The following is a 23084-nucleotide window of genomic DNA, read 5'->3' on the forward strand; positions in this document are numbered from 1 at the left end:
GAACTGCAAGCTTTGAATGCTTATATCTTCTAAATGCGAATTTTGTCACTGTTTTGGAGCACACTGCCTTATAGATAACCTTGAGACTAACATATTGATACTAACACTAAATCTGTATGACTTTCAAGAATATATTTCCAAACAACCCTGTATGGAGAAAACATATCTTATTATTTGCGAAACATACAGTTTAGGAATGACATGAGTTTAGTAAATGATATTAGAAGAGAAACTCTCTGTTTAACTCTTAATTTTAAAGCCATCATCTCTTTGGCACATACAGTAAATGCATCAATTATTGCAGCTGATTGATTGGAAATATGAGGGAACTTGGTCCCATGTTCTTAATATGGAAGAAAATCCAATTCTGTTTTCAGTTTATTTTCCCTCTCCAGCCCTGAAATTCAATTATATTTTGAATACAAACAAGTCTTTCCCACTTGACTCTGAAAGAGGCTTGTGTATGATGTTATGAGTGCAGGCCAGAATTGATGTTCCTGCTCCCTGTATCTTGCTGAGCAGCTAATTAACCGTATTAGTGTGCTGAAGGAGCAGAGCTCTGGGCCTCGTATGGCCACAGGAACAGAAAACAACCTCTAATGCCTGTAATCTTGGTCATGGGAGATGTGCTAACATACAGGAGATCAGCAGTTGGGTAATTACAGGATTTTTACAGCTTATGTTGTAATATCATGAAATATGAAACATACTACCTACAGCATTTGCAATACTTATTTCAGTTAGAGAGGTGTGTTAAAGGTTTGGACTTAATTAATTTAGCATTTTTTTAAAAGATGAATCATTCATAGAATAAATATATAATACTAAATATGTAATAATAATACTGAATACTTCACCCAAAAATGAAAATCCATTATCAACTCACCCTCATGTTGTTCATATGTTGTTAGATTTCCTGTAAAACATAAAAGGAGAATTTTTGAAGAAACTTCATGCAGACCTTTTCTACATTTCAAAATGACTATCTCTTTCAAGTTCAAAACAACCAAGTCCTTACAACTTATGTACTATAAAATGTGATTTCAGAGATTTTGATGACATATTTTAGTGAACTGTTTGCATACACAAGCATAAAGTCTTCACAAATGAAATCAATAAAATGTAGTTCAGTTTTCTGATGTAAATTAAATCTAAAAATAAAAAAAGAGAGCTTTTGGTGACATATTTGGGCACACAAACATAACATCTTCACAATGTCAATAAAATATAGTTCAGTTTGTTGATGATGTTATGATCTTATGCCAGAAGATGAAATGACCTTTGGTCCGCTTTGAAAACTGTGTTCTGGGGTCAGGAAAACTATGATTTGTCTACAGCTAGTCACAGCACTTGTGAGTGTCCACACCCCTGAACAATATTCTAAAGGCTCATTGTTCAAATCTGATGATGTAATTGTTTAATCAACAAGTCCACATCCACAGGAATAGGAATAAACTGAAATGGACAACATATGCACAACCTTCATGTTCATTTTTGCTTTGCAGAGAGCTTCAAAAGTAAAATTATATATTATAAACAAAGCTAAATCCCAATGTTATAATATGCCTGACTCTGTCCACAATGAGACACACACAGGCTATTTAACTCAATGTACACTAGTTACTAGATTTAGTCATGATGATAACAACATGCATTAAATATAACGACCTTGAATAAATTAAATTTTGTGTAGTCCTTCATAACATAACATCACAAAATTATAAAGAGAATCTGTGTGTGCATGTACTTTCTGTACTTTATAAGTAGTGTTAGGATTTCCTATGCTAGTGTAAGGATAAAAGAAACTCAGATACTTTGATCTCCTGAGAAACAGACAATACAAACTTACACGGGCATCTTCGAGACACCCCACAGAGGGGTGGTGCAGGAAACGCCTCTCTCACATATGCATCAGTGCCTTTTTCATCTCCTCCCTCCACTTGATTCACTCAGAATGGTCAATAGTATAATGTTCTATATAAATGCAAATAAGATTTACAGTCATGTTTGGTGTCATTTGAATAGTCTCAGGGCGAGTGGTACAATGGTCTTAATCTTACAAAAGTAGACTAAAAGATAATACAGATCCTAAGAGTTAAGAGATACTTTGATTACTGTAGAGGGTCATTCCATGCAAATTACCTTCTGTTCCCATTGAGGTGTAAACCACCCAGGTCTGAATGCAAATTCCAATTGTTTGTACATGCCTCCATTTGGGGGATGTTTTATCTTGGTTGTGTATTTAAAGGATTGCAGCAAAAGGGTCGGCGCGATTCTGTAGCCAGAAAGCCACACACTTCATACTATGTATTTTTCTAAAAGTCAGGTATGCATCTTACTCTTAGATTTGTCTATGAGAATTTGATGTATCGTATTGATTTGATATCTTTGAATTGGCTATGTAGATAATTGGCATAATACATATTTACCTGACTGATAATAAATTGTTACATTTGATTTATTCTGACTTACTCTGAAATTATTTTCTCAAGTAGATTAAGTGAAGGCGTATGTTTCCGCAAATCTGCGTCCAGGGTTAAGTGCATACTAGATCTCAGGTTAGATGGAGCATGGCGCACATCAGGTGAGATTATAGATTTCTGACTAACTGCTTGACTTTAGTTAAGTTGTACTCAGTTGCGTTAACTATGGGGGCTAGACAAAGGGTTCTAGCAGAACCGCTGGTTATTGTCTCAACTTTAATTAAGTTGTACGTAGTTATATTAACTATCGGGGGCTAGACAAAGGGTTCTAGCAGAGCCGCTGATTATTGTTTTGAGCATTAATTAAGTTGTACATGGGTAACTGTAGGGGGCTAAACAGAACTAGCTACTATTTAAAGAATGGTAAGCATGGGCGACCCATTAAATAGTATTAGTCATAAACCTCTGGCTAAGGATCAGACTGGGCGAGTTTGTGATCGTGGGGCCCACGCATAGCGGCCGCCGTGAGGCACCCTGAGCGACATAGATTCCTAATGAATGAGTAAATATAAAGTAAAGAGTTAACTAGAATAACCAAATGTCAGAATAATAGCAATAATTAAAGACAGACAAACAACCAATTTGCCTTTCAACCTAAATTCGAGGTCATACCAAAATGGAGTCAGATTAGATAATAAAATGGAGTCAGATTTGAGTTAAACCTAAACTGAATAACTTTGCTCGCGGAAAAGACCGAACACGCAAGAAACCTTCATCCACCACTGGATACCTTCCTTGGGCCAAGTGCGTGGACCTTACACTAGTAACACAAATTATGGACTTTAAAACTATTTTACAGTATAGTCACATACTTGAAATGCTTTATCACTTTTAGACCAGCACCCTGTGAGCAAATATTTGATTAAGAAGTACTACGTTATCAATTTACTAATACTGAATTTCCCATCTCAGTTAAGGATCAATGATTGTGCCTAAAAATCAAATAGGCTTTTTTTATTTTTTATTTTTTGTAATTCAGGTTTCTTTGTATTGTTGGTCTGTTGCTTGCTAAATCAGTTGCATGGTAATTTTATAACAAATATTAAGCTAAATGATAATTATGGGGGTATAAAAGGAATTTTTGGACTGGTATTTAAACACACAGTCAATGGGCCAGGTTTTGTGTGTGTCTTGGCTCCCTATGTGCTCCGTCATCTAGTTTCTCTGTCTCGTGTTTTGAGTTCATTGTTCCCAGGTGTTTCCAATGTTAATTGTCATTAGTTCCAGGTGTCCCTTGTCTTCCCCTCATCAGTTCCTGTGTATTTAAAGTGTGTTCTAGTTCTTGTCCTTTGTCAGTCGTTAAACGTCATCCTGTCCTCCTGATGTGTCGAGTCCTGTGATCCCCAGCCTTTGTTTAATAAACCTTTTTGAGGTACTTTACTCCATGGCTCCTCGCTCCTTCGTTCCCGTGTTCCTGGTGTGTGTGTGAACCGTGACAGAACGACTGACCAAAAACAGTAAGCGGCGCTCCTTCTCCCGTTTTTTATTTACATTTTTGAACAGTTTTTTGGTTTTCCTTTTTCTCCCCTGTTCGTCTCCGCGGTACGAAGACCGCCCAGCTGTGAAGCGTGCCGGCCGCGCCGTTGTCATGCCCGCCAGCCGGGGCTTTCTCCAGCTCGCTGACCGGGCCGATGTCAAGCCCATCAGCCGGGGCTATCTCCAGCCCGCTGGCCGCACCGAAGACAAGCCCGCCGGACGCTCAGAGCCAGCTGCGCCAAGTGAAACTCACCGGCCACGCATATGGCAAGCCCACCGGACATTAATGTGGCAAGCCCGCCAGACTTCAACACTCCAGTTTGCCGACCACGCCTTTTCCCCCCGATCCAGAAGAGGATGCTAGGGGCGAGGAGAAGGTTGTCGGCTTCAGCCCCAGAGCTCGGTCCAGTGTCGGCTCCTGCCCCAGAGCTCGCTCCAGTGTCGGCCCAGGCCCCAGAGTTCGCTCCAGTGTGGACCCAGACCACGCCTGTTCCCCCCGATCCAGAAGAGGATGCTAGGGGTGAGGAGAAGGGTGTCGGCTTCAGCCCCAGAGCTCGCTCCAGTGTCGGCTCCTGCCCCAGAGCTCGCTCCAGTGTCGGCTCCTGCCCCAGAGCTCGCTCCAGTGTCGGCTCCTGCCCCAGAGCTCGCTCCAGTGTCGGCTCCTGCCCCAGAGCTCGCTCCAGTGTCGGCTCCTGCCCCAGAGCTCGCTCCAGTGTCGGCTCCTGCCCCAGAGCTCGCTCCAGTGTCGGCTCCTGCCCCAGAGCTCGCTCCAGTGTCGGCTCCTGCCCCAGAGCTCGCTCCAGTGTCGGCCCAGGCCCCAGAGTTCGCTCCAGTGTGGACCCAGACCACGCCTGTTCCCCCCGATCCAGAAGAGGAGACTAGGGGTGAGGAAGAGGGGTGTCGGCTTCAACCCCAGAGAGCGCTCCCGTGTTGGCCCAGAACACGCCTTTTCCCCCCGATCCAGAAGAGGATGCTAGGGGCGAGGAGAAGGGTGTCGGCTTCAGCCCCAGAGCTCGGTCCAGTGTCGGCTCCTACCGCAAGTAAGCCTAGGGAGGGCTCCAGTCCCCTGTCATGGCCCACGGGGGGCCTCGGAACCTGTAAACATTCCCAAGTATTTTTTTGGGGGGGGGGTAGTAGGGCTCAAACCGTAGAGGCCGAGGCGGGGGCTAAGGCCGCGGCCTCGAAGGCTGCTCCGCCATGACCTCCGGAACTGCCTGCACCACCATGTCCTCCTGTGTTCCCTACCCCGCCACGGCCTCCTGTGTTCCCTACCCCGCCATGGCCTCCTGTGTTCCCGCTTCCGCCTTGGCCTCCTGTGTTCCCGCTTCCGCCTTGGCCTCCTGTGTTCCCTACTCCGCCCTGTCCTCCTGTGGTCCCTCTTCCGTCTTGGCGCCCAGAGCTGACAGTTCCACCATGGTGCCCCGCTCTGGAGGCCTCCCGTCTGGTAACCCTACTCCTAGAGGTCTCCAGAGCGCCCACCCCCCATCCCCATTGGATGTTTTGGTGGCGTGAGGACACGCCTTCTGGGAGGGGGGAGTAATGTCAGACTCTGGGCCAGGTTTTGTGTGTGTCTTGGTTCCCTATGTGCTCCGTCATCTAGTTTCTCTGTCTCGTGTTTTGAGTTAATTGTTCCCAGGTGTTTCCAATGTTAATTGTCATTAGTTCCAGGTGTCCCTTGTCTTCAGTTCCTGTGTATTTAAAGTGTGTTCTAGTTCTTGTCCTTTGTCAGTCGTTAACCATCATCCTGTCCTCCTGATGTGTCGAGTCCTGTGATCCCCAGCTTTTGTTTAATAAACCCTTTTGAGGTACTTTACTCCGTGTCTCCTTGCTCCTTTGTTCCTCGTGTGTGTGTGAATCGTGACAGTCAACCATGTGCACACACATACTGCACAAACATCATGTGATTGACAGCTTGCTTTGTATTGTATTCTTATTTATTTACTTTGGCAAAAAGCACAATGAAAAAAAGAACTCCGAACTGCATGAGATCTTGTCTTCATTCTGCATTTATTTCCCACTGTACACTAATGTCATAACTATTTCCTTCAACTCAAAACTAAACAAACGCTGACAACATTCACTGGAGAACAGAGGGACATAAATACCCTTACAACAAAATCTTTGCCCTGATTCCTTTGCTTCAAAATATCAAGACCTCTCATTTATATTCATTTGTGAATGTGTGCAAGCAGTGTTACACATTCAGATGTTTATTCTTCAGCACAATAGCATTAGCAGGAGTTTGAACCACAGCCCTGAAACAGGGTTGTGCCATACCTACAAAAAGGGCAGGGCCCTTCATCTTCTCCACTAAAACTAACAACTACCCACAAACAATCCTGTCAATGCATGCTGTGCACTAGGTGAATTACTATCTGGAAAACAGTAAAACATGTATTTCTGCAAGTAAACCACAGATCAGGTAAGTGCAAACCTGTAATTGTTAACCTTTAATGTTTACCTGGAGAGCAATTTTGCATCATTGTAATTACAATGCAGCAGCATGATGTTTTTGGATATACATTGCATAATACTGTTTTTTGTTTTGTTTTAGATTTAATTTAGTCATAATTCTGTGATCTAGGCTATTTTCATATTGGCACATGGATTCTTTTTAGTGTTTGTACTTCAAGATATCTCAGTAACATACTGAAGTAAACAGCATGTTTTAAAAGCAATAGGTTGTGCATATTATTTTTCTGAATCAAGCTAAAACTGATTTCACAACACCTACAGCAGAGCTCACATATTTAATTTGTAATCCTAACAGAAACACACAAAGTATAGGAACCCAGGAATGATTGATTTTAAATAACTTATTAATGATTGACAATGGCCTTTCAAGAACATTTTAAAGCATTTTATTCTGTAATTATTACATATACCAACTAACAAACAGCCTCATTATACCTGACAGGGGTGAGGAGCCTGAAAGCATTTAAGAAAAAAAAAAACTTGAAAGTAAGGCCTGCTGTTTTGGGCCTGTTCCATTCACGGTGTTGGTTTTGGACAGATATTATAAAGCTTTATAGCAAGTGGAAAAAAAAAAAAAATACTGCATATAAGCCTGTTTAGCTACAATAGCAGTCAGAAAAGACACCTAGTTGAAACTTGTTGATCTGCACCACAACATATCAAACCTCAAAACCACAGCTATGTCATTTTGCTGCTTGTTCATCATATACTGTATGTTAAAACCAAAACCCTCAGTTAGAAACCGACTGTTACAATCACCCCTGATCTCTCCTATGAACATCCATTACTTAAACCATTGGTTTTGCCAGTATCATTGAGTGAAGAAACACAGTATATGACCTGTTTAATTAACAGTTTATATTGCGTTATTATTAAACAGAGAATGGTTTCATAACCCAAGGTGCTGGGTTTGCACCCAGCAAAAGTGGTGCTAATCCCCTTTCAAACATTGCTTTTTACCTGTGTTTAAAATCAGGGTTTAAAGAGCCTAATTGTGGTCGACACAAAACTTGCGTAATTTTGTTTTTTAATTTTTTAAATAGAGGGTGTGTCATGTAACATGTCAATGCTGGCATCTGCATAATGACAGAATGATAGATAAATGGCATATTAATTTTTACCAGAATACCATTGAGTTGGATTGTTCTCAAAGCCTTTGACACCAACAAAACATATGGGAAGAGTTTCCTCCTCCCTTTAACAAGTCTGTTTACTTTTTTAATTCACATTTATCACTGCTTTTCCTCAGCTGTCTATACATTGGTGCATTCACAAGTAGTATGTAGAATGTAGTGTACAAGTGAACAAGTAGTGTCTGATCATTAGAAACTGTAAAAAAAAAAAAAAGGTGCTGGTGTAATAATGGTGTAATAATGTTCACATGCTACATGACATGCATACTGTACATAAATCTCCAGTGTGCTTCAATGCCATTTAGACCTGATGCCTGGATAAGTGCTTGAAGGAAAGTGCAGGTTAATGGACTGGGTAGAAGCTTATGGAAAATGTTTATGTACCTAAATGATCCTTTAAGTGCATTCTGTTATGGGAAACTGGAAATTTATGCCTTTCTCAGAAGAAAGGAGGTCATGAAAGTATTATTGCTGCTGGTATCATTTAATTATTTCTGTCTATTGTATAATATTGTTAAAATTCATACAACTATTAAAAAAATTATGCAAGGGAATAATTTCTTCATGCCGTAAAATAAAAAAATATATAATTTGTATTTTTAGAATAATACCACATCTGCAGATATTTATAACCATATTATTTGCACTGTCCTTTTTTAACCTGTATCGTTTCCATGTTGGTCTCATTGCTGGCAGTGTAAACCGACCCCTTAAGATCAATAGAGTGCCTCAATTTACAGGAAGCAACAGAAGCAGATAGACAGTCTGGATCCTGTGGGAATATCTGCGAGGAATGAGAGAAAATTTTGGGAACAGAAATTTTGCCTTAGACTATGCCTTTTTTGCAGATAAAAAAAAAAATGTTTTGGTCTTGCAAAATACAGTAGATCACTCACTGACTCTCCAATCAGTACAAGCTATAAAACAGCAAATAAAGAACGTATAGATTGCATAGATGACTAACAGGCTTAAATTTCGGTCATATGTACAGAAAACATAATGCACCTACATCAAATTCAAGTCCCGTGTGAGCTTTTCACTTCAGCCAGATGTAAAACCTATGTATTCACAAAGCTTGACCCTTAAAGGGGTCATATAATGCTACATGCACTTTTACAAGTTGTTTGAACTGAAATGTGAAAATGCATCTATGTTCGCGCAAATCATTCGTGATCCAACTTCACATACAGAAGAAGTGAGTGTAAGGTTTTTTTAACGAATCTTTGCAAATCGCCTTTCCTAATAATGTGCTAATTAGCAAGTTTCATGATGAATAAAGTAATATTTACTAAATAGTTACTAAAGTAAACAGTCGGCTCAAAAGAGAGGGGCGGGGTCAGCAGAGCTCATTAACATTTAAAGGAAAATGCTACAAATCTGCATGCTCAGAAAAGAGCTGTTTTTGACAGGGTAAAATGTTTTTTTTTACACTACCATTGAGAAATTTGAACCAAACTATGTTACAGACTTTTCATTAAGACCCTAAAGAATCATATCAACGTGTGGAAAATGGGCATCCTATGACCCATTTAAGTGCTTATTCTGCTTTTTTCATCACAACAGGAGAAGGGCGCAGGCTGAAGGGACCAGAACAAGACACAGATGATGATTTAGTGAGTATCACTCAAGTAAAGCACATTCAGCAAATATACAACATACACTTGTGTTAAACTGTCTCTCTGTTTTAAACTGTTTAATTGTTTAAATAATCTTTAATTTGTATTTGATATAATAGGTAGGTGAGGAGCCTGAAGTTTTAGAGGGGGAAAGACCTCGTCCTCAGGGTTCCTCTCCTGTTGAGGAATTCCCCACCACAGAGAAATACGCGAAACAGGTGAGCGCTACATTAGACTCTTATCTTATTTATGTACAGTATAATAACCCTAATTCAGAATTGTATAATGCTGTATTTGATCATCAAACTATTATCTATTTAATATATCACATGCTGTTTTGTCAGGCTGAAGGTGACTTCTATGACTCACCCACCAAGAGTTCCAAAAAAAGCAAAAGGATTGGTTTCGGCTCACTGTTTGACAAGCGTTCCTCTGCCAAGATGAATCAAACAGAGGTCAGACACACCTAAAGTTCTCTCTAGTGAAGAATACAGATGTTTAGGAATGTAAATACTGAGAAAACAGGAATCAATTTCTAAATGACTTGCATTCTGTTTCAGGATATGCAAAGTGATCAGTCAGAAATAATAGTGAAAACTGTGAAAGAAGTTTGTGCTGAGGGTTTGATTGTAAGTGGAGGAAAGGACGGCATCTTCATCAAGGACGTAAAACCAGAGTCGCCTGCCTCAAAGCATTTAAGTGTGAAAGAAGGTGAGATTTTAATTATAGCACATTCCAGAATATTTCTGAAGCTAGAATACAGCTAAATTTGTTTTTCCTCCATCTTTTCACTTGCATCCTCATTTGTGTTCTTCCATCTGGACTTTCAGGTGATCAAATACTTAGTGCTACAGTATATTTTGATAATGTGTCATATGAAGACGCCCTCCAGATTCTTGAGCATGCTCAACCATATAAAGTGGCATTCTGTCTAAAACGCAAACCACCTCCAAGAACCCAGGAAGATGCTGAGACAATGAGGCCAGATACAACCATTGTAATTATAATACTGTTCATTATATTCTTAAATACAGAATACAGCCAAGCTTCTTCAGAGGTTTCATTGACATTCTATCTGCTTCATCAATGTTTGCAGGGCGAGGAGGCTGAGCAAGAAGAAGAAGGAAGAGGACCAGAGATGAGAGGTCGAAGAAAGACAAAAAAGCAACATGATCGCATCACTTGGCCCAAATTCCCTACCTTTAGCAAAGGTCGCAGGGCAAATTTTAAAAGATCTCACAGCACATCAGAAGCAGAGGAACAGAGAAAATTAGAGATAAGTCCACCAACAAGTGACACAGAGTCTCCACTTAAGTCTCCATTAAAATCCCCAGATGGAAAAGACAAGAAAAAGATGCACAAAATGAAACTTAAGGAGCGGATGGCAGGCCGCAGGAGCAAATCTGTTGAAGAAACCCAAGAAAACGAAGAGGCGCTTGCAACAGATGATATGGAGGGCTTGGACAACCAAATTATTATGAATATAGTGGAAGAGCAAGTGCCAGTGACTAATGTGATAGAGAGTCCTAAAATATTGAATGAAGCTGACTCAGCTAAAACAAGAAATGAATATACATTGCCAGCGACTGAATCACTGCATAAGGTTGAGCTCATCAGTGTGGACACCACATTAAAGACTACTGATATTACAGTCGCTCTTGGAGATGATGGCAAAGAAAGGAGAGAGAAATCGGAACTGAGGGTTAGCATTCCAGGAAAGGATACATATGAAATAGAAACAGAGAGCCAATTAAAATCCTCAACAAGTGGAATGAGAACTTTGGATCCATCAACATCCGACAATATTTTGGACAGTCCAAATGTAATACCACAAACTGAACCAGCTGGACATCAAGTTGAATCCGATAGCAAATCAAGAGATAAAGAGATTTTACAAAAGACTCAAGAGTCAGGAAAAACAGACATGACCATACCTAAAGTTGATGTTTCTCTTGACATGCCAGAGGTAGGACCGATAAGCAAATCACCAAGAATTGGCAGCGACAAGGAAAAGAAAGAAAGAAACATTCTAGAAACAGAAAGTTATGGAATTCGAACCAGAGGACCACTGGCAGACATAGCCACATCAAAGAGCCATTTTTCAAATGCAGTAAACAGACTAGACTTTACATCAGACACTTTCACTTTTAAGATTCAAATAAGTGAGGATGTGCCCTCAACAGACACAAAGAAACCAATCACTCCAACACCTGTTATATCCCAGCCAAAATCACATGCTCTGGATGTGGACAGAAGCAGAAAGAGTACTGGAGGTAGCACTGACATTGAATCAACTTTTAAACTGCCTAAAGTAGATGTCTCTGAATTCGACCATCAAGAATCAATAACTGTAAAACAGAGAGAACCAACCAAAGTACCTCTCCTGAAACGAGAGGAAATTGAGATTCCTGGCATGGAGGACAAAGGATCAAAAGCCAAGGTTAAATCTCTTAGAATTAAAGAACAAAAAGTTGAGAAGATAATAAATATCTCAAAAGCAGGAAAAAAGCAATCTCGGGGTGAAGCAGAAGAGTTTAATGTTGAGGATGTAAAAGAAGCAGTATCAAAATTCCCTTCCTTCAAATTACCTGAGAGAGACATCACTGGAGTCCTTGTACAGAGAGAGATCACAATCATGGAAATGAAGACAGACAAGACTGACATGACACCTAAAGGATCCCCTTGTAAAATTTCGAGCATGAGCACAGAAATAAACATTAAGTTGCCTGACACAATGGATAAAGAAAAGCAGAGACTTTCTCCCGTTGCTACAAAAGATCAAGCCTTCATATTACCAAAAATGGGACAATTGCATCTTGATGAAACAGTTATAACTGAGAGCAAAACAGACCAATCAAAAATTAAACGTGTAGACCACCAACCCAAACCTGGCAAAAAGTTAGCAAGGGATAATAAGATAAGTACATCTCCAGATGTAAAATTCAAACTTCCAAAGCGTGAAGACATTGAAATACCAGGAATGGAAGCCATTGAACAATCAGTTCCACCACAAAAAATCATAATAACCAAAGATACAGACACTCAAGACAAGGCTGTGAAAGAATATACTGATACTGATATCAAAGCTGACAAAAATGTGCATGAAAAGAAATCAAAGAAATCAAAGGTATCAATGCCAAGTTTTGGAATCATGACACCTGACATTCGCTTCCCAGGTATTGCGATTGAATTACCAATAAAGGCCACATCATCTAAAAGTGATAGTGGTGCAATCAAGGAGATGAAAACGGAAGCAAAAATATCTCTTGAAGAAGACATCAAAAAATCTTCTGAAGAAGCAACATTTGATGAAACTAAAAAAGCACATGATATAGAGGGTGATCAAATGCTCCACCATGACATTTGCACTACTATTGTTAAGGAAACCTCAAAACGAGATGTTGCAGGAGAGCTGAAGGCTGAAATCAAAAGCAAAGACACAGACTCCTCCCCACAAAAAAAGAAATTGCCTAAATTAAAAATGCCCAAAATTGGAGGGAAATCTATGAAAGGAACAGCTGAAGTCACTACAAAAGAGGATGTTACAGTGCAAGAAAGTGACATAACAGAGGTTGTATTAGATTCTGAGAAGAGACCATCTGAGACTGATCCAGAAACAGACAAAAATTGGAGTAAATTAAAAATGCCAAGCATAGATGTTTCTGTTCCAAAAATAAAAATCCCTAAGGCAGAGGGAAAATCAAAGCAGGAGGAAACTGGGCTCTCAAAGCCTCAGGCTGTTGAAGCTGTTGAGGATGATCAAGAGGAAAGTGGATTTAGACTGATCAAGTTTGGTATTTCAATGCCAAAAGAGAAGACAGAAGAAGGTGGTCTGTTACCAGATGATTCTGAAAAAAACATCAAGGTTAGCAGAAAAACTGAAGTGGAGCTACCTGAACTTCCACAAGCTGAAATAAAAGAAGCAGAGTCTAAAATGAAGAAACGGAAAATATCATTTCCCAAATTTGGATTCTCTAAAACAGATACTAAAGTATCTTATGCTGACATAACTCTACCAGCCGCACAGGGCTCTTTACATGATGCTGATGGGACAGAAATAGATGTTGAAAGTAAGACCACAGATGTAGAGGCTGAGTTCAAGGATTCAACAGATTCTCCCACAAAATTTAAACTCCCCACAATTAAACTTCCTAAATTTGGAGTCTCATTTCCCAAGTCCACTGATGCTAGGGCCGATATTCAAATGCCTGATGTCAGAACAGAGGAGACTACAATGGATGCTAAATTTCCAGAAGCTAAACTATCTGTAGAATCAACAGCACTATCTGACAAGAAAGGCCCGGAAATGACTCTCAGTGTATCCAAACCTGAAGTTGACTTGTCTCTGCCTGAGGGTAAGATAGAAATCAAAGGTTTTCAGAAAAAAGAAATAAAATCATCTGAAGAAATTCCATTTTCTAAACCAGATATTGATGCAAGTCTGACTGACCATGACGCTGGAGAAATTACAACCACTGCGTTTTCAAAACAAGACATCAAAGCTGCAGGTGTTGATGTTAGTCTTCCACAGGTTGATTTATCAATTCCAGAAGGTTCTGTGGAAATAAGAGAGCCTGGTGTGAATTTCACAATTTCAAAGGATGAGGCTGAACATAAAGAATTAACAAGTGGTGGTACACCAGTCAAGTTTAAACTTCCCTCTTTCAGCTTACCAAAGTTTGGTGGAAAATCATCTAAGGTAGTAAAAGACATGCCAGTTGTAGATATAGATATTGAAGAACCTGATGTAAGCCTTCCAGAAAAACAAATAAGTTTGAAACTCAAAGATGATGCACCATCAGGTGATGTCAAGGATTTATTTGAGACTACAGAAGGTCAGTTTGTTAGTGTAGATGTTAAGGTCAAAGAACCAAAGCTCAAAGAACAAGAGGTTATCGTTACACTGCCTAAATTTGGCATTAACATTCCAAAGGTTGAAGCCTACAAGCCAGTTGATAGTACGAACAAAGAAGAATCAATTATGGACCCCAAAGAATCAAATGCAGAGTCTGTCCAGGCTGAGAAAGATCCAAGATCTCCAACCAAATTTAAACTTCCTACAATTAAATTCCCAAAATTTGGGGTCTCATTTCCAAAATCAACAGATGCAATCTCTGACAGTCAAATGCCTGAAGTCACCAAAGATGAACCTACTATGGAAATTAAAGTGCCAGAAACCGAACTATCTGCAGAACTGCCATCATTACCTGAAATGAAAACCCCACATATTATTCTCAGTGTTTCCAAACCTAAAGTTGATGTATCTACCCCAGAGGTAGACAAGGCTATTGATGCACACTCTGAAAAGGTATTGTCTCCAGATCATGCATTTTCTAAACCAGAGGTCAAGATGAGCCTTGTAGGCCATGGTCTTGATCAAGAGACAGCTATAGAAGATTTTAAAGTGCAAGCCAAGAAACCTGAGGTGGAAGTCAAACTTCCTTCAGGTTCAGTAGATGAAGTCATTCTGGAGGCTAAAGAAATGGAGAGTGAATTCAAACTTAAGAAACGTAAAATATCTTTTCCGAAATTTGGCTTTTCCAAATCTGACACTAAGATCCCTGATGCTGACACCAGCCTTCAAAAAGGCGGCATATCTGTGCCTGAAACTGAGATCAAAGAGACTCAAGTGACATTTCCTGCTCCAGGGGTTGAAGTCCAGTTAAAAAACAAAAGTACTTCTGGTTCTCCATCTAAATTCAAGCTTCCAACAATTTCTCTCCCTAAATTTGATATTTCCATTTCAAAGACTGGGGAAGAATCTACTACAAAAGCTGAGGATGATGCACAGTCAGAAATAAAGGCAACATCAGCAGTTGCATCACAAGATAAAGATGCAGGAATGCAAGATACAGAACCATCTAAATCAGCTTTCGAAACCCTACCAGTGGATGCTGAAATAAAAACCAAAGACACTGATCCTGGTAGTCAAGGGAGTAGATTTATGATGCCTAAATTTGAATTTTCATTTCCAAAGCTAAAGGGACCAGAATTTAAAAAGGGTGCATCAAGAACAGATGTGGAAAAACCAGAGGTTTCACTGAAACATGACAAGGAGAGTGCTGAGGGAACAGCAAACATACCTGGGGCATCTGTGGAAATGGAGGTAACGATGAAAATGCCAAGCTCAGAGCATGAATTTTCTGAACAAGACATTAAAGCTCCAGAGATTAAGGTTGAGAGGGGCGATACATCTATGGCAGTTGGTGAAGTGGATGTGAATCTTGAGTCTGACTTGAAAATTCACACAGAGATGTTAAAGGATGATTCAACCAGAGGAGGGTCGCAGATCAAGTTCAAACTTCCTACTTTCAAACTACCCAAATTTGGAAGTTCATCTTCCAAAGTAAAAGCTGAAATAATGGATTTGAGGGATGAGGAAATTACTTTGGAGACTGAAGATGTATTCACATCAGTAGAACCATCAGACATAAAAATTGACTATAATGTGCCCAGTCAAGAGTTGAAGAAACCCTCAATCAGTGTTGATCAGCCAAAGGTAGATAGTGGAGATCAATACACCCTGTCACTTACAGAGGCCAAAACATCAAAGGCAGAAGGATATATTTCCTTACCAGAGGCAAAACTTGGGGAACCTTCAGCTAAAACAGAAGTATCACAAGCCACACTAGAAAGCAAATTTGATCAAAAAGTTGATTTAAAAGACACAAGTCTGAAAATGAAAAGACCAGGCTTTTCACTTCCTAAATTTGGATTTTCTAAACCAGACATTAAGGCCCCAGAGATTGATGTCAGACTTGCACAAGTTGATACCTCTAAACCAGAAGGTGATGTGAAAATACAAGAACAAAGCATGAATATCTCAGTGTCAAATGTTGAGGATGATCAAAAAGATACAGCAACTCTTGGTGCCACAACAAAATTTAAACTCCCCTCAATCAACATCCCAAAGATTGGAGGACAAGCTACGATGGAAGAGAAATCTATGCCAGTTGTAGATATAGGTGTTAAAGGACCTGAAGTGAGTGGTACAGATACAAAAATAAAAATATCAGGTGAAGCCCCATCAGTAGAAATAAAGGGACCTCATCTAGCCACAGAGGGTCAAACTGTAAGTGTGGACTTGAATGTTGATGATACTGAACTTGGAGGACAGGGGGGAAAGTTTAAGATGCCAAAGTTCGGTATTGGCCTTCCTAGAGTAAAAGGGTTTGATTTAAGTACATCAAAGTCAGATGATACAACTGAAGTACAACAAATTGATATAAAAAAACCTGAGATAACAACTGACGGGATGGTTCACCCACCAGAACAAGATTCTAGAGGTCTAGATGTGCAGATGAAGACATCAGCTGAATTTGGGTTTTCAAAACCAGAATTAAAAGCCTCTGAAGTTGATGTAAGTATTCAAAAAACTGATATCCCCATACCTGAAGGCAGTATGGATCTAGAAGAAGCAAATGTGGATATTAAAGTGTCAAAGATGGAGTCTGACCAAAAAGGTTCAACAATTTTTGGATCCCCAACAAAGTTTAAACTCCCATCTATAAGCCTCCCGAAATTTGGTGTTAAATCACCAAAAGTAGCATTAGAAATGAATGTGACAGATCCAGAATTAGAAGGAACAAACTTAAAAACTGACATTTCTAAACCTGATGTGAAATTAGAAGTACAACCACCCAATACTGAAGCTAAAGTTGAAGGGAGTGCAGACATGCCTGAGGTTGACTCCAAAGGACTCCAAGTAAAAGTGAAGAGACCAAGCTTTTCATTTCCCAAGTTTGGGTTTTCTAAACCAGACACTTCAACTCCAGAGGTTAATGTCAGTGCACCAAAGGCTGAAGTGTCCATACAAGAGGTCAATGTACCTGTAAAAGAGCAAACAGCAGACGTCACACTTTCTGGAGGAGAGGCTGAACAGAAAGATCTAATGATTGTTAGTTCCCCAACCAAATTTAAACTGCCAGAAATGAACTTGCCAAAATTTGGAGTCAAAACTTCAAAAGGCACAGTAAGTTTACCATCAGCAGATAAGGACATAAAAGGAATCGGAATCACTGCTCATGAACCAGACATCAAGGTGTCAGGTCAAATACCAAAAATTGACTTAGATGTAAAAGAAATAGAGACCGATATACATGCCACAATAAGAGAAACTGATGTTCATCTAGCAGAAGGAAAAATAATACTACCCCAACCTAATGTTGACATTCAAGACATATCCATTGAAGGCAAAGCAGATATGCCTGAAGTTGACTTGAAAGGGCTTGATGTGAAACTGAAGAAGCCAAGATTTTCACTTCCAAAATTTGGTTTTTCAAAGCCAGATATTAAGGGACAATATGTTGATGCCAGTCAACCAAAGGTAGATATGTCTATGCAAGAGGGCAACATACCTATTAAAGACGTAGATGCAAAAATCACCATTACACATGAAGTGAAACAAGGAGATACAACAAAATTTAAGCTGCCCTCAATCAACCTTCCAAAGTTTGGACTCAAACATCCAAAAGCTACAGCTGATATTCCAGCAGTTGAAATGGATATCAAAGAACCTGAAATCAGTCTCCCAGAAAAAGTAGAGTTACAAACCACGGACACAGAACCAAACATAGACATTAAAGGGCCATCGGTTGATGTGGACATTAAGGTTAAAGAAATTGATGCTGATGGGATGGGAAGTAAGTTCAAGCTGCCAAAATTTGGAATTGGCATGCCAAAAGTAAAGGGGATAGAGATGGAGGGAAAAGAAATAAACATAGAGACTGACCTGCTATGCGAAGAAAAGGTAAATGTACAACAGCCCAGTGTTGAAATTCAAAATGTGACCATTGAGGGGAAAACAGATAAAGTTGAAGTTGACTCGAGAGGGCTGAAAGTGAAACTTCCCAAATTGAGATTTTCAAAACCAGATCTTAAGGCTCCTGAAATTGATGTGAGTCTACCCAAAGCTGACATGGGCACATCAGCGGGAAATGTTGATGTTTCAGTGCAGTCTGCAGACATTAAATTACCAGAACAAGAACCTGATTTGAAGGAGGAAACTTTTGGCTCTCCAACAAGATTTAAACTTCCAACAATCAATTTCCCAAAATTTGGAACCAAAGCATCAAAGGACACAGTTGATATACCTACGGCACATGCGGACATCAATGTTCCTGAAGTAAGCCTTCCTGATAAGAAGTTTAACATGTCAGGAGAAGTGTTAAGTGTTGAAATGAAAGGGCCAACAGTTGAAGGTCCATCCATTGAGATAAACATTAAGGGAGATAATAAAGAACAACAAGATGGCAAATTTAAGCTTCCAAAATTTGGGATTGCTCTTCCAACAATTAAAGGTCCAGATGGTGACCAAGGGCTTAAGAAAGCTCGGACCGAAACAGAAGTGAAAATGTCAGGGGATATACTATTTATAGACAAGAAAGAGCTAAAGTTACCCAAAGGATCAGTGGAAGTGGATGTGGAGACTAAAAGTGCTGAACTTGAAGTAGAAGAAAGTAAAATCAAACTACCAAAGTTTGGAATTTCTCTACAAGCATCGAAAAGTCCAGAAATTGACATAAATGTTTCAAAAGCAGAGGTTTCTCAAACTGATGTTAAAGAATCTGTTACAGTAAAAGATGTTGTGGCTGAGGAACCAGCAGATTTAACTGATATGAGCTCTAAGGGACTTAGTGTAAAAATGAAGAAACCAAGCTTTGGATTTCCAAAAATTGAATTTTCAAAATCAGATGGCAAGGCCCAAGATATTCAAGCCAGTGAAACGGCAGTAGATATATCCCTGCCAGAGGGCACTACAGAAATAGGAGAAAGTGAGACAGAGGGCAAAACTGAAATAACAAGTCCACAATTTGGCTCGCCAACAAAATTCAAACTCCCAACAATAAAATTACCCAAATTTGGAGTTTCCTCTCCAAAGGTCCCTAGCGATGCAGCAAAGGCTGATTCTGAAACCAAGGAAATTAAAATTAGTTCTGTGGATTATGAGATAGAGACATCAAAGGTAGATCTATCAGGTGACATCAAAGGCAAACCTGCAGAGACTGAAACCCCATCTATTGATATTAATATAAAAGAAAAAGAACTTAATCAAGAGGGACAGGAAATTAAATTTAAACTTCCAAAATTTGGGATTTCGTTACCCAAAGTAAAAGGTCCTGAGGTGACGTTGACTGCAAAAGAGGTAAAGACAGAAACACTTGAAACTGGGATAATTGAACCAGAAATCAAGGTCGCAGCAGAAGATGCAAGTCTCCCAAAAGTAGACATGGCTTTAGAGGGAAGTTCCAGCCTTGAAAAAAAAGAGGTAGAGACAGAGTTGAAAGAAGATACAGTTGTTTCAGGTTCTCCAAGTAAATTCAAATTGCCTACTTTTAAAATGCCAAAATTTGGAACTTCGGCTCAAAAAACATCTAATGCAAAAGTAAAAGTTGCAGAAGTAGATGTACCAGACACTGACCTAAATATTGAAGACAAGCCTGTACAAGTGTCTAAAGAAACAAAAAGAGAGGGTGAAATTAAAGAAACCACTGAACAGCCTACAGAGGCTGCTACTAAAAAACTGGATGGGGTCAAAGTCTCCCCAAGTAAATTCAAGCTTCCTACTATAAAAATGCCAAAGATCAGCATTTCAAGAACAAAATCTCAGGAAGGAGAAGATGACACAACCACCAAAGTGAGTGCTCCAGATGCTAAAATAGAACCCAAAGATGATACTCAAGGGGCTGGAAAATCACCCAAATTTACAATGCCTACACTTGAGGATGTTCTCAGGGGCTTTGAAGTTGAATTTAATGTTCCAACAATAGAGGAAACGGAAGCACAAAAGGACAAACCATCTGTTAAGCAAGATCAGGAGGCTGGGGCAAAAGTTGAGGAAGCAGCAGAACATAAGGACAAAGGAGCTCAGGAGAAATCAAAGTTTAAATTTAAATTTCCAAAATTAGGATTCAGCCAGTCTTCAGATGAAAGTGATAAGTTGGTTGACGCTAAGATTGAAGAAAGTGAAAAGCATCTGGAGGCTTCAGCAGATCAGAAAGCAACTGTTAGCAAAGAACAAGCAAAAACTGAGAAAGGGAGCTGGTTCAAGTTCTCATTTTCTTCTCCAACCAAAACGGCAAAAACAGATGCGAAAGAAATAATCCAACCACCTGAAGAGGCTGAGAAGCTTGATGATGTTGAGAAAGAATCAAGCAAGGAACATGAGGAACCTGAGAAGAACTCGCTGAGTGAGGCTATGGAGGAAAACCTCAGCCCAACACTGTCACTGAAGTCATCTGAAGCAAATTAGGATTCAGCCAGTCTTCAGATGAAAGTGATAAGTTGGTTGACGCTAAGATTGAAGAAAGTGAAAAGCATCTGGAGGCTTCAGCAGATCAGAAAGCAACTGTTAGCAAAGAACAAGCAAAAACTGAGAAAGGGAGCTGGTTCAAGTTCTCATTTTCTTCTCCAACCAAAACGGCAAAAACAGATGCGAAAGAAATAATCCAACCACCTGAAGAGGCTGAGAAGCTTGATGATGTTGAGAAAGAATCAAGCAAGGAACATGAGGAACCTGAGAAGAACTCGCTGAGTGAGGCTATGGAGGAAAACCTCAGCCCAACACTGTCACTGAAGTCATCTGAAGCTTTTGCAGATATCAGTTCTACAGTAACCACTGAGCAGATTGGTCTGTCACAGACCTCACCTACAAAAGTTACAGTGAAATATGCTGAACCCACTGCCACCATTGGGCTCAGTGATGTGCAAACTGATGTTGTGACTTCCACAGCCAGATGTGAACTGATATCAATGGAGCCTCGCCAGCCAGAAAAAGTCAACATCCCTTTCTCATCAGATATGTCCTCAGCCTCATTGGACACTCTGAAACAGATGTCAGGGGAAATTCACATCATCACATCGAACATACAAGCTATACCAGAAACACAGCAAGCCTCAATCTTTACTAATTTAGACGCGCATGGAATTCACACCTCACCTTTACAAATAACACTAGGCTCAGACTCAGTGTTGACAGTGGAGGAAACCAGAGTGCAAAGTGGGACACGCACATTGGTGGAAAGGCATGTTGTGAAAGAAACTTTACATGACGACAAAGAGACAATACTTGTGACACAGACAACACGTGTATTTGAAGGAGACTCTGCAGAACCCATTTCTGATGAGACGGCTTCCTCAATTCGTAGGCTAAAAGATACGGTACACATTGAGAAAATGAGGTTTTTTGACAGTGTAGCAACAACTGAAAAAGTCACAATAGTGAGCTCTGAAACATCTCTAAGACATATGGATTCCTCTACTGATGAGAATGGGAAATGAACATGAGATCTTGCTGATTTGATTTTATGCTTTTGAATGTATGTTCCAGTGTTCTCTTATATAATCATATAAGCCAGCTGAATTGTAATGCTATTAAGCAAAAGAGTGCTGATACTTATGAACATATCACAGAGTATTGTTTAGCTAACAGAGATTTTAAGCTTAAAAGACTTTTAAAAATCTATACCCACTGGAGAAAAAAATATGTATGTACATGGACAAATAGGAAAAAAATTATGTTATAATTGTATGTGTGGGTTGTCAGTGTGCTTTATTGTAAAACTGATATCTTGGGAATATTGTTTATAGTACAAACTCGGTAATCAAGCAAACACCATTAAACAGATATAATCACAAATAAAATTAATTATAAAATTAATGTGGCTATTAAAGACTGTATCACATATTGAGGCATTTGTTTCTTTAAGGTTATTTATTTTGTGAAAACTATAACTGCATATAAAATCTGTTTCTGCAGCCTTGAGAAAAAAAAAAAGAAAATATGTAAATGTTTTATTCACCCAAAAGCATTTGCACCTACAGTATGATGGAATCAATGGACTTGAAAAACACACAATGCATATTTTAAAATACAAATAATTTTCTTAATAAGCAATGACTTTTCTTTTAACATAGGCCTATATAGCCAAAGTAATCAAATTAATGTTGTAAGAGAAACACTTTAACTGGTTGCTGCAAAATAAATAAAAAGTGGAATAATGCTCCATGTCTCTGATTTATTGTGTGAACGTGTACATATAATAAAATTTGAGCAGACTGAGAGATAGACCCCCATGATCTTTACAAATTCTGATAGGAAATGCGATTTCCTGGTATCACTAATTAGGCTACTACACATAATAATACTAAAACAGATCAGTATAAGTGTAGAGCCAAGAAAGAGTTAAAATAATGTACAGAGACAAGTACCAAAAGCTGACACAAACAGTTCATCGCAAGGCGACATTTAGAAAGATACTTACATCCGAGCCTAATATTGTAAACTATCTTACAGGTTGTTTAGGAGTGATATTCAGCTGTGATGTCCTGTTCTCCAAGCGCATTTGAAGGTTTTATCAAATTATAATCAGGGTGCGAATTACGGGTTGGGGGTTGGGGGTGTCTGACCCCACTAAAGAAGGCTTGATCCCCCCTGATGGACGTCAAAACTAGATGTAGAGGGGGTCAGATAGAAAGTAGACTAGCCTACGCATAATGTGGAGATTTACTTGTAAATATTAATATGTATTTCTATAACTCTGACTGATTTTAAAAATGTAATTTTGGCAGCCCCTGAAATGGGTCGTATTGACAGTACCTGAGCGGTTGAAGAATACGCTACTGCGCTCATTCAAAGACGTGCATTTATTGCTTGGACGGAGCAAGAACACCTGAAATACATGTGCAGATTCACAACTTAAACAGCAACGCTAAAATACAAGCGTGTGGTAATGTTAGTCATGCGCATGAAAGTTGCACGTGTTACTATAACAAACACTGCTGTTTTCTTTCAGAATCATCATTGGCGTTTAGAAAGACAATAATAGGTTACATAAAAGTTTTTTACCTACAGTAAAAATGAAGATAAGGTGTGAATAATTACATTTGAGACACATTGTCAG

The 23084-nt window shown here is 39.5% G+C and overlaps 1 protein-coding gene across 1 annotated transcript in view; it reads left to right on the forward strand.

The window, feature by feature from the left end:
- LOC107699313 (protein AHNAK2-like) overlaps positions 1-22083 on the forward strand; it is a 25088-nt gene extending 3005 nt beyond the window's left edge. The window contains exons 2-8 of the mRNA XM_016500532.1: positions 9131-9180; positions 9303-9401; positions 9528-9638; positions 9744-9894; positions 10014-10180; positions 10280-20125; positions 20470-22083. Of these exons, the coding sequence (XP_016356018.1) occupies positions 9131-9180; positions 9303-9401; positions 9528-9638; positions 9744-9894; positions 10014-10180; positions 10280-20125; positions 20470-21462 (11417 nt within the window). The 3' untranslated portion in view covers positions 21463-22083. The remainder of the gene's footprint in view (positions 1-9130; positions 9181-9302; positions 9402-9527; positions 9639-9743; positions 9895-10013; positions 10181-10279; positions 20126-20469) is intronic.
- The last annotated feature ends 1001 nt before the right edge of the window (positions 22084-23084 follow it).

Source organism: Sinocyclocheilus anshuiensis, unplaced genomic scaffold (assembly GCF_001515605.1).
Source record: "Sinocyclocheilus anshuiensis isolate Anshui unplaced genomic scaffold, SAMN03320099.WGS_v1.1 scaffold450, whole genome shotgun sequence".
NCBI lineage: Eukaryota > Metazoa > Chordata > Actinopteri > Cypriniformes > Cyprinidae > Sinocyclocheilus > Sinocyclocheilus anshuiensis.